The sequence below is a fragment of the Zeugodacus cucurbitae genome, chromosome 6 (assembly GCF_028554725.1).
Source record: "Zeugodacus cucurbitae isolate PBARC_wt_2022May chromosome 6, idZeuCucr1.2, whole genome shotgun sequence".
In the NCBI taxonomy this organism is placed as follows: Eukaryota; Metazoa; Arthropoda; class Insecta; order Diptera; family Tephritidae; genus Zeugodacus; species Zeugodacus cucurbitae.
Window position 1 is genome coordinate 59,305,358 of NC_071671.1, and position 20,616 is coordinate 59,325,973.

The 20,616-nt window shown below is 33.4% G+C and overlaps 5 protein-coding genes across 7 annotated transcripts; 3 read left to right on the forward strand and 2 right to left on the reverse strand.

The window, feature by feature from the left end:
* The first annotated feature begins 1,568 nt into the window (after nt 1-1,568).
* On the forward strand, nt 1,569-14,085 carry LOC105217539 (putative inorganic phosphate cotransporter). 2 transcript variants are annotated; one of them, XM_011192590.3, is made up of 4 exons: nt 1,569-1,898; nt 12,039-12,709; nt 13,142-13,669; nt 13,749-14,085. In XM_011192590.3, the coding sequence occupies exons 1-4, from the start codon at nt 1,844-1,846 to the stop codon at nt 13,944-13,946; spliced, it is 1,452 nt and encodes a 483-aa protein (XP_011190892.1). In that variant the 5' UTR covers nt 1,569-1,843; the 3' UTR covers nt 13,947-14,085. The 2 variants fall into 2 exon arrangements, with proteins under 2 accessions (XP_011190892.1, XP_011190891.1); XM_011192589.3 differs by lacking the exon at nt 1,569-1,898 and adding an exon at nt 10,641-11,962.
* Nucleotides 14,086-14,520: 435 nt separating this feature from the next.
* On the forward strand, nt 14,521-15,291 carry LOC105217540 (uncharacterized). The gene is made up of 2 exons (XM_011192591.3): nt 14,521-14,686; nt 14,873-15,291. Exons 1-2 carry the CDS (start codon nt 14,521-14,523, stop codon nt 15,289-15,291), a joined length of 585 nt encoding a protein of 194 aa, XP_011190893.1.
* Nucleotides 15,292-15,891: 600 nt separating this feature from the next.
* LOC105217541 (uncharacterized) lies at nt 15,892-17,026 on the reverse strand. 2 transcript variants are annotated; one of them, XM_011192593.3, is made up of 4 exons: nt 16,803-17,026; nt 16,613-16,745; nt 16,391-16,542; nt 15,892-16,344 (listed from the first exon to the last, which is right to left on the reverse strand). In XM_011192593.3, exons 1-4 carry the CDS (start codon nt 16,922-16,924, stop codon nt 15,912-15,914), a joined length of 840 nt encoding a protein of 279 aa, XP_011190895.2. In that variant the 5' UTR covers nt 16,925-17,026; the 3' UTR covers nt 15,892-15,911. The 2 variants fall into 2 exon arrangements, with proteins under 2 accessions (XP_011190895.2, XP_011190896.2); XM_011192594.3 differs by having other exon boundaries at nt 15,892-16,332; nt 16,803-17,022.
* Nucleotides 17,027-17,128: 102 nt separating this feature from the next.
* On the reverse strand, nt 17,129-18,544 carry LOC105217544 (ribonuclease H1). The gene is made up of 5 exons (XM_011192598.3): nt 18,379-18,544; nt 18,126-18,318; nt 17,815-18,074; nt 17,474-17,744; nt 17,129-17,405 (listed from the first exon to the last, which is right to left on the reverse strand). Exons 1-5 carry the CDS (start codon nt 18,477-18,479, stop codon nt 17,304-17,306), a joined length of 927 nt encoding a protein of 308 aa, XP_011190900.2. The 5' UTR covers nt 18,480-18,544; the 3' UTR covers nt 17,129-17,303.
* A 273-nt stretch (nt 18,545-18,817) lies between these two features.
* LOC105217543 (ribonuclease H1) lies at nt 18,818-20,260 on the forward strand. Its single transcript, XM_011192597.3, has 4 exons — nt 18,818-19,242; nt 19,308-19,492; nt 19,548-19,818; nt 19,881-20,260. The coding sequence occupies exons 1-4, from the start codon at nt 18,910-18,912 to the stop codon at nt 20,022-20,024; spliced, it is 933 nt and encodes a 310-aa protein (XP_011190899.1). The 5' UTR covers nt 18,818-18,909; the 3' UTR covers nt 20,025-20,260.
* The last annotated feature ends 356 nt before the right edge of the window (nt 20,261-20,616 follow it).

The window sequence follows — 20,616 nt, forward strand, 5'->3', positions numbered from 1 at the left end:
ATTGTATTAGATTAAAAGTAAATTAAGGACTTATATACAGTTAGACGGCCGAAAAAAAGTGAATTTTCCAAAATTGTTTCTAAGAAAACTTTTTAATTTATTGATCCAAAAATTTATACACATATAATGGTATCTTTTAACTGCATTTTAAGGCTTAGTAATAGTAAAAATATTTATTTGAAAAAGAGCTACAGCTGATCTCCAGAAGCTCCTCTCAAAAAAGACGCTTTGCGGTGACCACTATATCTCGGAACTGGATCATTTGAAATTAAAAAACCAAACAGATTTCGTTAAAATAATGTTAAATCTAGTAATTAATCGAAAGAATAAGCAATATAAAATTTTTTGACAAAATGGCGGTTTCTCAAAAAAAAAATCGATTCTTCACCGAAATTTCGGCCTTAAATTGTTTATAAAAAAATAACATTTATCGGAGAGAAAAAATCTTCGATTAATTACTAAAAAATATATTTAAGAAGGTCGTGTTAAATTTGAGACTAACCGTTTTCGAGTAATGTTGGTCACCGACTTTGAAAACACCATTTTGAGAAAAACGCGTTGCCGCTCGGACCTTGTACTTCCAAGCACTCTGAAACGCCTTTTCAAATTTGCTTGTAACATTGAAAATATTCACCGGAACGATAAGAAATTTTCTGTGGGTATTCTTAAATATATGTACATTAAGAAAATGAAATAAAAAAAATCAATTTTTTTTAAATTCTAACTGTATATAACCCTTTAATATCACCTTAGATTACGGGATTATAGCGCTAAGATTGGAAGGTGTAAGTGTCAACTCAACCTGCTGCTTTCAACTTTCTGATTAAATTATTTTTAAGTTCATAAAGTAGTAAAGTACTAATGACAATCAAGTTTTATTTTCTAGATATGCTGTAACATTCATAACTCTCAAACCTCAAAGCTATTCTGATAATTTGTTTATACAGTCTTTAGTTTATCATCTGGAATTTTCATCACTTCAAGAAACCCTTTAGCTATATAAAGGACACAATGACTTATATACGATGAGGAATTAATGTGAATGCTTTTGAACTAAATTCAAGCAATGGTGAGTAGTACTATTCATTGGACGACCTTGAGAACTGGCAATGGCTTGCTAACGAAGAAAACAATGAACAAAAACTTGCTATTTGATTCACCGCTGCAGTTCTAGTATCTTTATCATTATAAACAACTCAGGGTATGCTACATTACCTTCATTTAACAGCTCCTAAGCAGAATACACCTTTCTTTCCGTCATGTCCAACGTCCTACTACATGTCTGATAAGAAAAAATTTATACTAAAATTGATCAAAAGGCAGGGCTCTATTTAGCTTTGGCTATCCAACTAAAGTTAGAAGTATGCACTTCCGTTTTATGCGAGTCAACGCTAACTAGATTGCTAATGATTGCAACAAACACCCTCATAAATCTGACAACATTGTAACGTAATCAGCTAGTTTTGATATGCTTAAGATAAACATACTCGTATAAGTACTAAATACAAGTGTACAAGTACGAGTATGCACCGATCTACCTACAAACCTGTTATCGTTATAAATTAAGTCAAGTGCACGGTTAGGGTTTTAGTCGCTCAGTGGCGCCCTCCAAAGATGTGGTGCATGTGAAATTTGCTCCCGAAATTTAATATACACAGTATAAAGTGCGGGTGAATAACTGTGATTTCTACATTAAACGCGTCGTAATTTGTTTTAGCGTGAGATTGAATCATTTAAAGACACAGTGATAAAACACAAATAAATAATAAAATATTATATAGCGGTAAATACAGACAGTGTCTACATTACGCATATACAAAAAAAAACAACTAAAACAACAATAATGGGCTTTAAAAAATCCATGACTGTACAAGAATCCCTGGCTGAGAATGAAAAACGTAAGAATTTTGCTTACACAAGTTACTTAGATATAATCAAAAAAAAATTATAAAAAATACGAGTTATAAATGTGCAATTACGAGTGTTTATGACAATAAAGCAGATTACAAATACACGTCGAGTTTGACAAGGGTTCATTAGAGAAATGCGTGCTAGCCATTAAAATTCTCTAACTGGATAAACGCGTTTTTTTCACTTTTTCTAATAAAAATTTGATTTTTATTAGTCACTGAACTGTATTAAATTTTTTTTTAAATATTTAACAATAATATTCAATGGACAGACAACAAATCATAAAATATAGATACAGATGATACTGTCATATAAATTGTAACAAACTTGTTAACCATTAACGTCAAAACTTGAATCGATTAAAAAATTAGCAATAACCGTGGAACCTCACCCTTTTAATGGAATTTCATATCTCAGCAATTGCAAAACCAACTTGAAACTATTCATCTAAAAATGGTCAATCATTACATAAACTTATCATTTCTAGACTCCATAGCTCAATCTGCGACATATCTTAGGGAATTTGATTTTCTGACAATAATGATGTTACTAAATTGGATTAAATCAGTTAAGAACCCGCGCTAGCTCGCATACACCAAAAAAAGACCACAGACCCAATAAATTAAATTTCGTCCTTTTATTCTCACAAAAAAAAAATGTCAACAACTGATATCCCGATCTTGATCCATGTAATTTGTAAGAGTATAAAATACTAGTTGAACTTTGTACTCTCTCCCAGTTGTTGCTATAAAGTTTTGCTGACGTCTGCAAATATCTACGAAGTCCTAATAGTACTTCCAATCAATAGCGACAGCTTACTGGAGATAGCGAGTTTATCTCCACGAAAAAAAACTTTGGATCTTAGAGCAGATCGATAAGACAATGAATTAAAATGAGTGAAATTATTACTCGAATTTTTTTTGAAAATTTTTTTGTGGAGTTAATTTCTATAAACGAAGTCTACCGAACTTAAATAAAAACAAGTAAGGAAAGGCTAAGTTCGGGTGCAACCGAACATTTTATACTCTCGCAATTTATTGCTATATTTTTATTAAGTAAACACACAATTTGACCCATATATTCGGCATTAATATATATATCACATATTAACCGATTTATAAGCTATTAAGCTCATCGTATTTTTGAAAATCCTCTAATTAGGTATTCTCATATATTCATATAAGGGAAGTTATGACCCGATTTTAACCTTTTCTGGTACAGAGACACACTATTAGAAGAAAAATATTTCCTCTGAATTAAATTAAGATACCTGAGAGATTTACCGAAATTTTCGGTGAAAAGTTACCATGGGGGAAATGAGTTCTTCATTTGCGATATCCGGGGCATAGAAAAGTTATAGTCCGATTTCGACAATTTTTTCACAAGTGATGCCACGGATCATTACACAGTATTTGTGTAAATTTTTATTTCGCTATCTTCATTGGATCCTTCAAAAATGTGTTATATGGGAAGTTGTCGTAGTTGTCGTAGTTGTGAACCGATGTCAAGAAAATATTATAAACCGAATTTCATTGAAATCTGTCGAGTAATTCCTGAGATATGGTTTTTGACCCATAAGTAGGCGATGCCACGCCCATCTTCCATTTTGTAAAAAATCTCAGTGCAGCTTCCTTCTGCTATTATTTCTGGGAAATTTCGTGTTTCTGACGTTTTTCGTTAGTGAGTTAACCCACTTTTAGTAATTTTTAACCTAACCTTTGTTTGGGAGGTGGGCGTGGTTATTATCCGATTTCAACTATTTTCATGGTGTGTGGTGGGGTATGTAGGAGAACCGACTTATTGGTTTGCGAGATATATACAAATAACCGATTTGGGAGCGGGGCCACGCCCACTTCCCCAAAAAAAATACATCCAAATATGCCCCTTCCTAGTGCGATCCTTTATTCCAAGTTTTACTTTTATAACTTTATTTATGGCTTTGTTATAACACTTTATAGGTCTTTGGTTTTCGCCATTTTGTGGGCGTGGCAATAGTTCGATTTTGCCCATTTTCGAAAGCAACCTCCTCAGGGTGCCAAGGAATACGTGTTCCAAGTTTCGTTAAGATATCTCAATTTTTAGTCAAGTTGAGAACGATTGTTCTATAGAAGAAAACCATTAAAATACTATTAAAATATTTTTTCAAAACCACTATCAGTATACCGACCGATCCTTTTGAATATAAAGATAGCAAAATTACGCATTAATTTGCCTTTGAATAAAAATCTAAAGTATATTTGTTTAATATATAATTTTTCTAACAAAAAAAACGCAGACGTTAAATAAATAATTTTAAGTGCAACACGAGTACAATTTGAATATTTTAATTAGATAGAGAAGTAGACAGAAGCGTGACATGCAGATACTCTGACAAGTTTAGAGAGTTTGTCAATAATAAAAATGCGAATTTATTCCGTTTGAAATATTTTAAATCAATTACACATAAGTACTTATTCAATAAGTATACAAATTAATTATATATACAAACGTGTTTGAAGTTGTTTAAGTTGTTTAATTAAAAGTCTTTATGTAAATGATAGTAGATATCTACTAGATATGTTAGTCAAACTGAGAATCTTATCAAATACAACAAATAAATTTCGATCACAAGTAAATATGCACGCGTGTGCTACCATTACCTACTTATTACCTTTAAATAGGCGACTGTGAGTACAATTACAGTTAATTTGCTGACTGCTTTCACATCAAAATTCTATAATAGCCGAGACACACATGTCGTAACAATACTATTGTTCGTACGAATACCAGATGTGTGTCACCAAATACCAGCACTTCACCACGTGAGCAATATAGTATTTTGCTGGTAACAATATCAGCATTTTTTTTGTGGAAAAGTGCTTCACTAAACACAGCTGAAAATAGTTTTGAAACCTAGGAGAGAGCTCATATACAAAAGCTTTTCAAAATATTTTGTCAAAATGACTTTTCAAAAATAAATAACAATAAAGGAAAATAAGAATTTTTTTCAAAAACGCCAAGGCATTGCACCTCTTTCGTTTCGGAGATATAATTCGATTCGGAGATATAATTTATCGACTTCTGTGTTTTGTGGAGAAAATACGTGTTTTTGTATTATTTTGCAATAATAAATCTTAATTTCTCCATTTCATAAATGTGATTGTTTATTGTTTACAATTTTTTGCAGGGACCGGAAATAAGAGTTATTTTACAATTTTTAATTAAAAAAATCATACATAAAGGAACATCGTAAAAATAAAAGTTATTTTTGATTTTTATTTTTTTTAGATCAAAAAATAAGAATTATTTTTGATTTTTATATTTTTAAATCAATAATAAAAATCAATTCAAAATTTGTGACATAATATGTTTCTTAATCTCTGTTAAGCTTTAAAGTAAAACTAAGGTGTACGCTTATAATAACAACAAAATGTTATGCCCCTGAACTTGATAATGGATAGAACGCATATATCTTCTATAATATAAAAATGAATCGCAAAATGTGTTGCTAAGCGCATAACTCGAGAACCGCTGAACCGATTTCGCAAATTCTTTGTTTAGAATGTTTTTAGAGGTACCGGGATGGTTCTTACGGAGAGAAAAATTAGAAAAATTGACTGAAAAAGACTTAAATCCACAATTTTCTAATCACCCATACAAACATTTGTGTCGTAAGTCTCGAAAAAAGTCGAGAAGGGCCAAACCGATCTGGCTAATTTTAGTTTTGAAATATTTATGGAAGGCCAGGGAAGGATTAGAAAGTAAGTATATATCGAAAAATTGTGGGGAAGATAACAAAAAAGATGATTTTATTTGAATTGACAACAAAATTATAAAAAAATACAAAACAAAAAATAATAATATTTTGAAAGTTGTCATTGTTGCTTAGTTAAAATATTTTTATCATTGTTCAATTGTATAAGGCTGTGTCGATAGCCCAACACAATTTGTAAAAAGTAGGCAAAGGCAACCGAACATTTTATACTCTCGCAATTTATTGATGTAATTTTCTTACACACAATTTGAAATAAAGTCCAATAGAATAACGAAAATCAGCATATATAGTACATGAGGGTTGAGGTAATTCCTGAACCGATTTCACTCATTTTCAACGCCCAGTTATAATGGGAATAGGGGCATCTTGACACCTGTTAGTAGGCAAATCAACGAAACACCAGTCTGCAAAATCGCCAAAAAAAGAGCTGTAAAGAAGATTTTCCAGATATTCAAGTCGCTGGATGTACTGCACAGGACTTTAAAAGATTTACGCGATAACGAAAATATTTTTGGTGAAGCCATGATTTTCGTCAGACTATTCCTGGATCAACTGTTGCTGACGAACTAATCACATTCCTAAAATCATCTAATTTGTGGCGACACATAAAGAATCGCCAATTAACAAATAACATACGAGTGTTTTTCCAACAATATCATACTGCGATTGTAGAAATAGGTGAAGCCATGATTTTCGTCAGACTATTCCTGGATCAACTGTTGCTGACGAACTAATCACATTCCTAAAATCATCTAATTTGTGGCGACACATAAAGAATCGCCAATTAACAAATAACATACGAGTGTTTTTCCAACAATATCATACTGCGATTGTAGAAATAGTTCAAAATGGTAGCGACGCAGTTGGCACCTCGATGGATTAATAACATTTTTAACGGGTCACTTCATGGCCTCGAAAGAGGAGCTTATTTATCGTGTTTTTCCTGACATGAAACCACAATATAATAAACATAAATGGCTGATTGAATGACCTATATTGGTGGTAAAAAAACAAGGATCTCTTTGACCATAATGCGACAAGTTAGAATTACGTTAAGGGAGAGTTGACACAGCTACAAACCAGGATGACATATTAAATTATCCCACAGACTATTTAAAATTGCCGGACTATCCCCACTCACTTGCAATTAAAAGTAGTGTGAGTTTTCATCATTCTGCGTAACATAAATCAACATCAAACTTTGCAAAAGATCAAGACTGGCTGTGAAGAAGGTAATCAATATCGTCACCAAAGCCAAGATAAAGCCAACTATTAAATTTGGTCATTTGTTACTTTCTCCAATATACGATTAAAAAAATCGAAGTTTTACAAATTATGATGATTTTCGCTTAACACAGATCTACAATAATGTCTATCAATCATTTTAAAATTTATCGGCTATAACGTTTTCGTCTTTATGCGTAAGAATTTTTTCTCTGCATTGAAAGATTTACTAATTTAATGTATACCTTAGCCACAAAAACGTGTGGCCGGGTCTGCTAGTTCATATATAAAAATTGGAATCATGCAGCATATTGTAATACATACGGCATAAATAAATAAATAAAAAAATTTGAATTGAATTGAATTGAATTGAATTGAAAATCAAAAATAACTTTTATTTTTTGATTTTTTTGATAAAAGTCATAAGAGTTACGGTCCCTGATTTTTTGAAATATCGAATGTCTATGAAACAAATACTAGTATTTGGGTTTACTACAAATCGATGTGTGTCAATGTACATAGTAAACACAATACCATAATACTTTTATCATGGTATTGTTACTACATGTGTGTCTCGGGTATAAAATACTGACGGCAATATTTGAAAAAAAAAAATTACTTTTTATTCCGATTTTTTGTTTAAGATTATTTTTATAATTTTTAATTAAGCATCTATTATAAGAGGCTTGGCGATCAAGATAGTGTCCTTTATAAACCACTTGAGCAGCACCACCACCAAAAATACCTAGTAACACACTTTTAAACTTAATTAAGGAAAAAAACATGACCGATTAACTTTTTGTTTTTTTTTTTTTGTTTTTGAGTATTCTTACGAAAACATTTCAAATCTTATCGATTGCGATAATAAAATTTAAAAATGCAGTTATATTGTTTACGTTGTTTTGACACTGTTCATCAGTCACTGGTGTAGGTAATTGCCAAATAATTAAATTTATTGTTCATTTTGTATTTTTTCAATTTTGGCTTCCGGCGTTGAGCGTGCTAGGAACCGAGCTTTTAACGAAGTGATCACGAAACAACGGTTACTCATACGACATGTAAGACCGCTGTTGAATTTTTATATGTAACAGCATGTGAGAATTGTTAAGATATTGCACGCATTGATCGCTGTAAATGATATGAAGTCAAATGAATGACGAAATACAATCATTTCTTGGCTATCAACATAATACCACTTAACTGGTTGTTAAACCTTAGAATAACAGGAATGATTTACCTAAGTTTTAGCTTCAATGGACAGCTGAAGGAATGGGGAGCAGACAGTCAGAGATATGAAAATCAATTAGTCATTTTATTATTCATAGATAACCCCATATCTAACTCGATTAGTTTTAGGTTTAACTATTAAACTCTCATGAGACCCTCTAAAAGATTTCTATACGCATTCATGAAAACGATAACATCATTGAAAACCAAGACAACTATCAAATTGAGGTAGATCATTTGTGGTTTAAATTTAAAAAGTGAGACCCAAATAGTTTATATATATCTCAATAGATATTAGACCATTTTCAGCAGATAAGAAAAATCGAGCATTTTGCTATTAAAGCCTTAAAGAATAACCTTAACTCTTCAATATAAATAAATTACACTTTGATGAGCAGTGACACGTGCACGCCCACACACACACACGCAGACCCCATTTATTACCGCAATATAGAAATGAGGAAATCTGCGATGAGTAAAGTTATAAAACTCGCACAAGTCACAGATGAGTGCTGATGATGCGCCAATGTCATTGACCTTGATAGTAATTTTATAAAAAAAAAAAGAATTATTGCAGTTTCGCAGCACATACACACGTATGTAATAATCACTGTTATCAATTGAGACATAATTAAGGGCATATTACTCCGGTAATCTACAATCTCAGCAATAAAATATTGCACTAGTAAATAGTATAAGCGTGCAGAGATATAGTTACAATACAAACATATACAGAACTGAGGTATGTAAGTCTATGCGTCAATTAGCGATAATTTAACAATTATGGTTTTGTTATTGCGCCGGCACACAGTGTGCCCAGAATACGTGTATATAAACACGATATATATTATATATTTATATAGTTATAGACAGCGAGTGAAAACTGCGCTGATCCATTTTGAAGTGGTGGAGTTTAGCTGTTAACTTAAAGCTTGAGGTTACAAGGGTTTGAGATTAGAAAAATATAACTTTTTAATAATTTCGAGTGGCGGCGAACCACAATAGGTTTTTATATATAGTAGAAAATTTCGTATATTAGTTATGAACGAAGCGATAGAATGTTATTAAAATTGTACTCATATGTTTTGTAGTTAGGCCCAACTTTCGAAAGACACTTGTATATTAGATCACAACGGAGTTAGTTTGTGAGCTATTGTCTGAGCAATCAGTGAGGCCAAAACTAAATGAACACCAAAGGCGGTGGACTCAATCGATGACTCAAAGAAGCTGTTACGGGCGAATACATATTCTACCACAGTATGCCAGAAGTATTTACTGTATGAGAAATATTTCATTTCAAAGAAAATTGAAAAACCGTTAGACAAATATTTTTCTATGATGATACTACGGGTAAAAATTTAAAATTTCACGGGTTTAGAGCTTATTTTTATACTCTCGCAACAAATGTTGCTAAAGAGAGTATTATAGTTTTGTTCACATAACGGTTGTTTGTAACACCCAAAACTAAACGAGTTAGATATATAGGGTTATATATACCAAAGTGATCAGGGTGAAGAGTGGAGTTCAAATCCGAATGTCTGTCCGTCCGTCCGTCCGTCTGTGCAAGCTGTAACTTGAGTAAAAATTAAGACATCTTGATGAAACTTGGCATACTTATTTCTTGGCACCATAGGTTGCTTTCGATATGAGCCCACAAAATGGCGAAAACCGAAAACACATAAAGTGCCATAACTAAGCCATAAATAAAGCTATGGAAAATATATATATAAAATTTGGTATGAAGGATCGCACTATGAAGGGGCATATGTGGATGTAATTTTATTGGGGAAGTGGGCGTGGCCCCGCCCCCTACTAAGTTTTTTATACATATCTCGCAAACCAATAGAGCTATATAAACCAAACTTTCTGCAGTCGTTTTTTTTAGCCACTTCCTAATACCGTCCAAAAATGAAAGAAATTGGATAATAACCACGCCCACCTCCCATACAAAGGTTAGGTTGAAAATTACTAAAAGTACGTTAACTCACTAACGAAAAACGTCAGAAACACTAAATTTCACATAAGGAATGGCAGATGAAAGCTGCACTCAGATTTTTTTACAAAATGGAAAATGGGCGTGGCGTCTCCCACTTATGGGTCAAAAACCATATCTCAGGAACTACTCGACCGATTTCAATGAAACTTGGTTTGTAATAGTTTCCTTACATCCCAATTATATGTTGTAAAAATAGTCCAAATCGGATCACAACCACGCCTACTTCCCATATACCAGAACTATGAAGTCGATCCGAATCGTGTACTTTACAATATATAAAGTAAGCACTAGTGAAGATATCGGTGCAGAACTTTGCACAAATACTACGTTTATAGTGTGGCAGCCCCATTCTAAAAATCACCGAAATCGGACCATAGGTTGTCAAGGCCCCATATATCGAACACGAGGGCCTCGGTGCTTCTAACCTAATATTATGGTTTCCAACTTTCAATGGACTTTATACAATATATATGATGAATACGTGGGTCAAATTGTGTATTATATAATATAAATAAAGTTAAATAAATAAATTGCGAGAGTATAAAATGTTCGGTTACACCCGAACTTAGCCCCTCCTTACTTGTTTTTTACTATGTTTATTTACAACTCTAAGGTTGGACGCGTTTTTCGTAAAAGCTCACACTTCGTTGCGTGTTCGTGAATTCTTGGCCAAAAACGCTACTGTAACATTGCCCCAGCCTCCATATTCACCTGATATGTCTTCGTGCGACTTTTGGCCCTCGTTTCACAAACATACGAGAAATCGCTGTCGCTGAAAGTGCCAAAGGCTATACCAAAAATCGAGTTTGATAAGTGTTTCGACGATTGGAAACAGCGCTGGATTAAGTACATGATATCTAATGGAAACTATTTTAAAGACGACAACATATGTAAATGCAGACAAATCAAAATTCCCGTTATTTTTCGAACACATATCGTATAGGAAAAAGTGGACTCATACCATGAGGAAATTCCTAAAAGTTCGTCACATGCTTTACAGTCAAGACAACTTAAGTTGTAACTCAGATCCGTGTAGCCGTCAAGAAAGACGTTAATTTTTTCGAATAGAGGTGCCCGAAAGATATGCTACTTCGTGATGAAAGATTTTGGTTATGTTTATGATCGCAATATGGTTCATGATTCTCTCTATCATTCTTGAGAACGTCTACTTTGACATGTATGCCATGTTTTTTGAAATACTGCAGCCTAATTTGGTCATAGAATGGACGAGTGAAATGGTCTTTGAAACATGAACTTGCAGCGAACGTGGATAACGGTCGTAAGGTGAAGAAGTAAGAATAAGTTGGAAAAGCTCAAATACTAAACATTCTTATATATTTTTCATCATTTGCTTATTAGTTCCAAGTATTACTCATATGGTGGCTCACTTAAGTTGAAACAATTGTAGGCTTGTACGTTTGTAGGAGCAGTGCGTATTGTAATCTTTAGTATTTTCAATTCCATGAAATTGAAAACAAACTATTTAGCACATAAAAATATTAATTAACGCACACATTATCGCCAATATATGTACGATTAATTCTATAAAATTAAATGTGAGGACCTTGTGTCATCAATAAAAACTGAAAATGAAATTGAACGGCGTCAGACGACAGCAGGAACCAGTTGCGCTGAGATCATTATTTGCTAGAAATTGTTGTGATTTTGCACAACCAACAAACAACCGATCTAGGAGTAAACAACGTGTGTAATTGAAATCAAGTATTGGAACGCAAACATTTCTGCTAGGACAATGGTTTATATTCTCGCCACGGAGCGCACTCCGTTGTTACTTAAAAATGGTTTTGTACGCTTCAAGGGAAAAATACAACTACGACGAAAGAAAGATTGTTAGCACACACATATTTTAAGAGATCTCTTAAATTGAACTCATTAAACTAAAAACAAAATACTTTTTGTTTACAGCGAATGCGTTCGGCGTCCGTCATGTGCAGTCGTTGCTGATGTTCTTTGGCATGGCGTTCGGCTACTTTCTACGTGTCAATATTTCCGCCGCCATTGTGCCAATGACGAAACCCAGAAGTGAAGGCGATGAATACTATGACTGGGATCCCTCGACCAAATCGTTAATACTGAGCAGCTTCTTTTGGGGTTATGTGGTGGCGCAAGTACCAGCGGGTCTGCTCGCCAAACGTTTCGGTGGCAAACTGGTGCTCGGCATTGCCACAGTGCTGGCTTCGATCATAACAATGTTGCATCCTTGGGCTGCATCCAGCGGCAGTTGGCAAGTAGTATGCTTTCTACGTGTATTAATTGGACTAACACAAGGTGTACTCTATCCATCGGTACACACGTTGCTAGCAAAATGGGCGCCACGTACGGAGCGTAGCTTTTTGGCGACATCGGTGTATTCGGGTGCACAATTGGGCACGGTGATTATTTTGGCCACGAGTGGTTTCATTTTCGACTCCTGCATGGGTTGGCCGGGTATTTTTTATATTTCCGGTGCTGTGGCGTTGGCTTGGTCGATTGTGTTTTTAGTTTTTGGTGCGGATTCGCCAAAGAACTCTAAAGTGATATCCTCAGAGGAGCGTGAATATATTGAGCGCCTTACTGGCAGCGGTTTGGAGAGTACGGTGAGTTAATAAGTTCAATTAAGTTTTTAAACGATTTCTTGTGAGGCGATTTTGAAAACTAAGGATCGGAAACGTTTTTTTAGTGGGAGGAACAGCGAAACTTCACTAGTTGAATTTACTCCGAAGAAGGCGAAGGTGGTCCTATTGGTCGCAAAGGTGATGGCCGTTTTCAGAGGTTTACATGGTGTAATCTACATTGACTATTTGGGGAAGGGCAAATCGGCCACAAAGCTCTATTATGCAGAATTGCCAGAGACCTATTTTACTGAACTCCAGAAAATTAAAAAAATAGATCCTAACCCCTTTAAATGTAATACAGTTAAATAGCATTAACATTTGAAGAATTCTTGCTTGACCTTAAGATATATACTATGTCGTTGGCAATATATATGCACGAAATTAATTATTATGTATTCTCTTTTATTATTTTAGTCCATGCCGGTACCGTGGAAGTCATTATTCACATCAGCACCATTTTATGGCCTCATCGCTGCTCAAACGGGTTTCACTTGGGGCTTTTACACACTCCTCACCGAAATACCCACCTATATGGATTCGGTACTCAAGTTAAATGTCGCTTCGAATGCGTTATTATCGGCTTTGCCGTACTTTGTAATGTGGCTGTTATGTCTGATCGTTAGCCCCATTTCGGATATGCTTATCAATAGGAATGTATTGAGCACCACAGTAGCGCGAAAGCTCTTCAACACCATTGGTCAATGGATACCCATGGCTTGCCTAATTGGTATGAGCTATATGACGAGTGAAGAGAGTGTAGCGGCTATAACGCTGCTCACTATCGGTGTGGGCTTCAATGCGTCCGCTTTTTGTGGTTATTTAGTTAATCACATGGATCTTTCACCGAATTTCGCCGGTCCAATGATGTCCATTTCGAATGGTTTTGGCAATTTGTTGTCATTGTTTGCACCGTTAGTTGTTGGCGCTATCGTAAAAAATGAGGTTAGAATAAATATGACTTTTGGAGCTTTCTCTAATTTGTATGTACATATAAAATTTTTAATTGTGTTTCATCTCACAGGAGGAACCTAGCGAATGGCGTATTGTTTTCTATATAACAGCTGGCGTTTATTTGGTGTGCAACGCTTTATTCATCATATTTGGGCAAGCGACCATACAACCCTGGAACGATCCAACGAATTTGTCCACAAACAAAAAATCGCAGACAATTGAGAGTATAGGTCAAAATACGGAGGCTACTATAAGTAAATCTGAGTAAACAGGGATTTGATAATTTTAAAACATCAATTAATATTAATTAAGAACTGATAGCATTTAAGGAAAATATATAATATATAAAAAATACATTATGTATCTATGTATATAATTATAACTGAAAAAGAAGAATGTTTAAACAACTTTGGATACGTTTTCAATTTTTTAAGAAACAGAAGATAACTATTGCCTTAATCAGCTTTCAAGTAAGCAAAGTAAAGGAGAAAAGTAAACGGAACCAAAATTAAGAAAATTATATTAAAGGAGTTATAGAAAATTGCCAAACTCGAGTTTCTCGTTGTTGAGAATGAGCAACACCAAAAGTCAAGTTATCGATAATAAGCTATAAAAGTTTCTTCGTTTGAACATAGGCTTATCACGCTAAAGTTTTTTTTTAAATAAAATTAAAGAAATTAGCACTGTAGTGAAGTGTAAAGAACCGAACACACAATGAGCGCCTGAGCGGTGAGCGTCAGCCGATTAAAACATATGACTTGCTATTGAGCGGCCTGTGAGCGAAATTTTTGAGCGGCAGAGCAGCGTCGTTCAGGAATGAAACCTGTTCTAATTTTTAGTCAATGGCTGAGCGGCAAACAATAAAGATGGCAAAAATAAATATAGAATTATTAATTTCATGTGTGCAAAGTCGGCCGCTATTATGGCAGGATAGATTGCCAAATTTTAAAAATAAAAATATTACCGATATGTTATGGAGTGAAGTTGGTAAAATTTGTGGTTGCGCAGGTAAGTTTTTATTTAAATTATATACAGTGGAACTTCGCTAACGCGAATCACCATAATCCACCAACAAATTTCGGGTTATAGAAATTTTCATTAAAACATAAAAGTATAAACCCACAGAAAATGTGAACAACATTATTTATTATAATTATTTTGATAGTTGTTGTTCTTTCGATTATATATTTTTAGGAGAGACAGCAAAAACAAAGTGGAAAAATTTGAAGGATAGTTACCGCAAAATTTTGCAGAAAATTCTAACTGGTTCCAAACCAATGAAAATAAGTTGGCCATATTTTGAGATGATGAGTTTCATCAAAGACACTATGGCAGCAGATCCCATCGAAATTAAATTGATTCCAAACAAAAGAAGAAAGAAGGACACACCAATTAGTAACGATATAGAATTTGTTAAGTTAGAAAGTGAAGAGATAGAAATTCCTAAAAAGGAGACGGAATTGCAAGAAAACAGTGACGACCTGTATTTTTTCAAAAGTTTACTGCCAGTTATGGAAAAATTTGACCAGATTGAAAAATTGGAAATTCGAGGAGAAATCCAAAATTTATTACTAAACAAACTTAAGTTAAAAGAAAATAAACTAAAAAAATAAATCTCACTCAAGGTTAAAACTAGTATTTGTTTTGCAGAAATTGCTTTTCTTTTTTTTTTTTGTCAATCTAGTTTTCAGTTTTTGTAACAACAAATCAAAGGTTTTAACAGACATAAGACAGTATTGCCAAAAACTGTTTGGAAAATTGCGTATATTAGATATAAAATTTATTAAATGTTTAAATTCACCATGATGTGATCTTTCTCGATTCTAGGATGAACAGAAAAATATTTGTTTTTTAAATATAATAACCATTTTCACTTAAAAACATTAAACGGACTGCACGCTCAGAAACAGCGCCCACACTCACCGCTCAGCCGCTATTGCGTGATCGAGGCCTAATACGACGTTTTTAAATGGTCAACACTTCAATAGATCGGATTGATTATAATTAATATCTACATATATATATTTAACTTGTATTTAATAAATATTATTGCAAGTTAATGTATAATGATGTATTTTTTACTGCTGATATTTATCTTTCATTCCTAGATAAATATATTTTGGAATACATATGAATGTATTACTTAAAAAGCTTTGGAATATTCTCAGCTTGATGTACTGAAATGCAAAATGCGATAATACTTAAATAGCTAATTACATTTTATACAGTGTTGTTACTTCATTTTATTTTGCAATATTCGTTGTTCTTCTAATTTATAGTTAATGCGTCGAGGTATAGAATGTGTGCGAAACACTGTATATAAGGATATAATCCAACTTATTATGATTGTAGCATATAAAATAGGAGGGAAAGCCTTTTCGTTTCCTATCGGTATGTCGGCTCGTAAATCCGTCTTAAGTTGGAAATGTACATCAACTAAATACCAGTCGCAATTTTCGTATAAATCATGATTCGATTTCGGTGATGAGTTACTATTATTTTCGTAAGGTTTGGTTACAAAACTTATGCTACGTTCATTTAGGCAATAATTATATTTAGATGCTGTCTCCAATAATTCTTCAATAGAGTTGTCTTCAAGTGTTTTGCATTTTATATACAATTTCGGTATGGGTATCTCAACAGTCGCGAATTTACTAAAAACAGTACTACTTTTAAGATAAGAAAAATATAAATATACTTGCATTTTCGTACTTGTGATTTTTACTTGGAGCGTGGTAGCGATAATGTATAGGCAACTTAATGACGTCCTTTGCTTGTGGCACACCATTTAACATAATTGTAAAGGATTTCGATTTCTCTGTTGGCGATTCAACATCAACGAATTCCGGAAATATACCATTTAACTAGAAAACATTTACATTTAACATGTAAAATAATACAAAATATTAGGCTTTATTTCAATTTAGTATTTACTTTCTGTAGCCGTTTCAGGTCGTCTAATTGATCAACACTAATATAGACACCTGCAGGGAGCAGCTGCTCCAAGATGTAGTCACAGCTTTTGTCAGTTAAGGCATTAGTAAACTGAACATTGTATATGAGATCGCTGTAAACGTAAATTATTAACAAATAGTCAAATATGGAGGACATTTATACATGTTACCGGTGCATTCCAGAATCGCTTAACTGCAAACCCACAATAGGTTTGGCAGGTGCTTGACTGCACCTGTGACCTTTAGGCAACAGACACAGTAATGCGAACGTGTATATTGCAGTAGGAATCATAACTTTATATTAAATATATTTATTTATAAATAAAAAATCAAAAAACACCACAATATTCGCATACCGGCAAAAACAAACTTAAAATTAGAGCTGATCAGCTGGACCTATTATGACAGCGTTAGTCAAAAGTTATCGATTATTTTTGAAACGCTTCGATAGAATGTTATATTCAATCCTGTTAAAATTAATAAAACAGCTATTAAGGAAATTTTTTTTAATTTCTGTGTTAATTGAAAACACATTAAAATGTATTTATTTAAATTTCATATAATTTAAAATTCGCTATTTTCTATATAATAACAAAGTCTGTTACCTAATATGTTTTCTCTGCATTTCCCTTAATTTTTATTTACCTCAATACAATTTATAAAAAAAACTATTAATCTAGATTACTCATACGTCTATACATGTCAGATCCTTCCCTTGCCAATTTGTCCGCCATTTCATTTCCAATAATAGAATGATGTCCTTTTACATAGTTCTGATAAAACAATATACAAACATTGTTTACTTACATACATATACACTTATTATTTAGCATTTCCTCACCCATTTCACCTCAATACTTTTGTCCGCCAGCAATTTATCTATTTTCTTAAAATCTATAACATTTTTTACGGGTTCTCCATTTTTCAAACGCCATTCTCTTTCTTTCCAGGCTTTGATCCAAATTGTAATGGAGTTTATTAGGAACTGAGAATCTGTACTAACACAAAGCTTTTCGATCCCAAATGATTTTGCTGTATTAATAGCATGAATGGCTGCTTGTATTTCGCCTACGTTGTTGGTAACACGACCGGTGACAGGCTGCGAGGCATTTCTAAAAAATTTAAACATTATTATAAAATATATAAAAAATGCGATGAAAAACAAACGACTATAATATTTACAATGGATGATTTTCTCCGAAATATACACCAAAACCTGCGCAAGCATCAGAACGGCCATTATTTATACAAGAACCATCAGTGTAGACAATAATGTACCCCTCTGAATCAACTTCAAAGGAATGTCCTTTAAATGTTATTTTACCCACTGGTTTCCAAAAGTTCGAAACATGTGCGGGATATTTTTTCTTCTTACAGCTATTATCATCAGGCGCATTTACTTTTCTTTTGATGTTTTTTTCTGCAGCATTTACAGCAGCAAGCTAAATGGAGAATTATAAAATTATCACTTCAATAGGTATTTAAAAACTTACAAGCTCTGAATCTTCTAGCGAATTTAATTCAAAGGCCTCATCCTCGGGCCAAAAGTCTTCCGGCTTTGGAGCACTATTATTTGTGGCAGAAAACCCGGCTAAATTTTGAACAAAAGATTCGGCTTCAGATCTCGTCTTGAATTTCTTGTATTTGGCACCTTTAAATCCTTTTACCTGTTCCTCACACTTACCCCTGAAATATTAATTCAAGCATTTCCATATTTTTTTCTTAAAGGAATATTTTAAATATTACCAGCTATCATATATGCCTATATTGTGACCACGGGCCACAGCGTAAAAAGACATAAATAAGCCTTTACTTGAATTTTGAAAAGTTTTAGCTAAAAATTGCATCTAATAATTAAAAAACTTCATTACTCTCAGCAATTGTTTTGATTTTTTTAAGCTGATTTTTGAATCGTCATCAGCTGTCTGTAGATACTTTGGATACAGGGTTGTTATTATATGTACTATTCCCCATATGAATGTTAAAAGTTGTAAATAAATAAATAATGTTTTACAAATTCATAAATTTACTTTTTATTATAATTTATTTGTAACGTATGATTTTTTTTATATTTTCCGTTTCCATTTTTTCCTTGTGTCGTACACCGAGATTCTTTTAAATTTGTTTTTTCGGGAACACTTATTTGATTACACAGCATTTTAGCTTGAAATGGGGTGTAATTTTGGCGCTCATATTCACCACGAAAATTGTCAAAGTTTCATTTTCGATCAAAATATTAAGTAAACTTGGCGCGTAATTTAAAAGAATTTAATTGCAATGCCTTATTACGCTGTTGCTAAAGGACGAAAGGAGGGAGTGTACACCACCTGGTCAGAGTGTGAGCAGCAAGTGAAAAAATTTAGTGGTGCAGTTTTCAAAAAATTTCCCACGCTCTGCAAAGCAACCGATTTTCTCATAAAACATCAAGCAAATATTATCCGCAATGATCTCGAAAATGAGTATTCTGGAAATGTCCTTCAACAGCTTAATGGTCTGCAAACTACTTTAGCAAGGGCTGTTAAGCAGGAAAAGCCTGAAGTATCAAAAACTGTAAAAGAACCATTATCAACAAGTTTGTTGATTAATGATAATGATGCCGATAAGGATTTAGTAAGGAACTTCTATTTATACATGTTTACGATTTATATATGTAGCTAATAACGGTTTTGTTAAAGTTAAGAGTCCTACGAGAATTGGAGGAAGGTGTGGAAAATACAAAGGTCATTAAAATCGATCATTACGTTTTTAATGCAAACCAAGACGATTATATTAATGTGTACATTGGAGGGCATGCTGAAAATGTGGGTAGTTGGAATTGTATGGCGGGTTATGGTATATATTTTGGAAAAAATCATGCCCTGTAAAGTTTAAATTATAATATTGTAAAATTAGTTATGAATATTAAATCTTTTTAGCAATGTTGCTGAAGCGGCAACGGGTCGCATGACGCGAAATGTTGGTGACATTGAAGCGGCTATTGAAGCTATTGAAATCGCTATACGGGTTGGTATAGCCAAGTTGTGTGTGCACACTAAGTCCGAGTTCCTACTAAATGCTGTAGGCTTTTGGATGAATTCTTGGAAACGCAATGACTGGCGTAATAAGCATGGTAAAGTTGTGCAAAATCGAAAACAATTCGAAAAATTATACGCTCTTCTCAATGATAGCAATATAATTGTTAAATTGGTAACATAAATACAAAAAAAATTATATTATGGCTCCATAACTCTAGTGAATCATTCAAACAGGTTGATGCTCGTAATGAATTGTGTACTTCAAATTGGAGGCAAGTGAAAAAACTAGCAGAAATGGGAACAGAAGATTATCTTGACCAACATCCCAATAAAGAAGAACATTTATCGATGGAATCTTTCGACGACTTTGACTATTAACTTTTATTCACATATTTTTATTATATTATTTTATGCACATAATTTTACTTTTGTTTTTTCTTTTTTACTAAGAGCAGTTGTTTTGCAAATATTTGCCTAAGAAATTCGCAATATTTGAATATTTCCGCGTCTGTTTCACGATATTTGCATATTTCTCAAATATTTGGTATGTAAATGTTTTTTTTAAGCAACTGTTTCATCAGAATAAAAACCGTACCTTTCTAAAAGATAAACAATTTGATTGTTATATAAAGACGAAAACTCGATAGCATTAATGTAGTCATTATCAAAATGGGATTTTGTCGAGTTTTACTTTGCCTTCTAGTAGTTGGCGTTTACTTCGTTAAATACTCGAGAAGTCAATCCTTTACAGACCCGTTACTTTCTAACCTTACATCATATGCTTCAACTTATCCTACTAGTTACTATGATACTCCTCTCTCTTCGGACTATGGTCAGCGAAAGAGGGTACGCATATCTAATATGCGATTTTCTGCCGTCCGCCGTATAAGACGTACAAAAACAAATCGTGGACGAAGAACTGGTAACCGTCAAAATGGTCGCGGTCGCAGACCCTCAAATGGGCGTCGAC

Excerpts from the sequence above, each read along its gene's own strand:
- LOC105217539 (XM_011192589.3), top strand. The coding sequence starts at position 11,866 with ATGGTTTATATTCTCGCCACGGAGCGCACTCCGTTGTTACTTAAAAAT. Across the intron at positions 11,963-12,038 it reads ACTACGACGAAAGAAAGATT|CGAATGCGTTCGGCGTCCGT; the intron begins GTTAGCACACAC and ends TTTTGTTTACAG. Across the intron at positions 13,670-13,748 it reads GCGCTATCGTAAAAAATGAG|GAGGAACCTAGCGAATGGCG; the intron begins GTTAGAATAAAT and ends TTCATCTCACAG.
- LOC105217540 (XM_011192591.3), top strand. The coding sequence starts at position 14,521 with ATGGCTGAGCGGCAAACAATAAAGATGGCAAAAATAAATATAGAATTA. Across the intron at positions 14,687-14,872 it reads TAAAATTTGTGGTTGCGCAG|GAGAGACAGCAAAAACAAAG; the intron begins GTAAGTTTTTAT and ends ATATATTTTTAG.
- LOC105217541 (XM_011192593.3), bottom strand. The coding sequence starts at position 16,924 with ATGATTCCTACTGCAATATACACGTTCGCATTACTGTGTCTGTTGCCT. Across the intron at positions 16,746-16,802 it reads AGCGATTCTGGAATGCACCG|CGATCTCATATACAATGTTC; the intron begins GTAACATGTATA and ends TTACGTTTACAG. Across the intron at positions 16,543-16,612 it reads ACCTGAAACGGCTACAGAAA|TTAAATGGTATATTTCCGGA; the intron begins GTAAATACTAAA and ends AATGTTTTCTAG.
- LOC105217544 (XM_011192598.3), bottom strand. The coding sequence starts at position 18,479 with ATGCAATTTTTAGCTAAAACTTTTCAAAATTCAAGTAAAGGCTTATTT. Across the intron at positions 18,075-18,125 it reads CGCTAGAAGATTCAGAGCTT|CTTGCTGCTGTAAATGCTGC; the intron begins GTAAGTTTTTAA and ends TTCTCCATTTAG. Across the intron at positions 17,406-17,473 it reads AAAGTATTGAGGTGAAATGG|AACTATGTAAAAGGACATCA; the intron begins GTGAGGAAATGC and ends TTGTTTTATCAG.
- LOC105217543 (XM_011192597.3), top strand. The coding sequence starts at position 18,910 with ATGCCTTATTACGCTGTTGCTAAAGGACGAAAGGAGGGAGTGTACACC. Across the intron at positions 19,493-19,547 it reads TTTGGAAAAAATCATGCCCT|CAATGTTGCTGAAGCGGCAA; the intron begins GTAAAGTTTAAA and ends AAATCTTTTTAG. Across the intron at positions 19,819-19,880 it reads GCAATATAATTGTTAAATTG|GTTGATGCTCGTAATGAATT; the intron begins GTAACATAAATA and ends TCATTCAAACAG.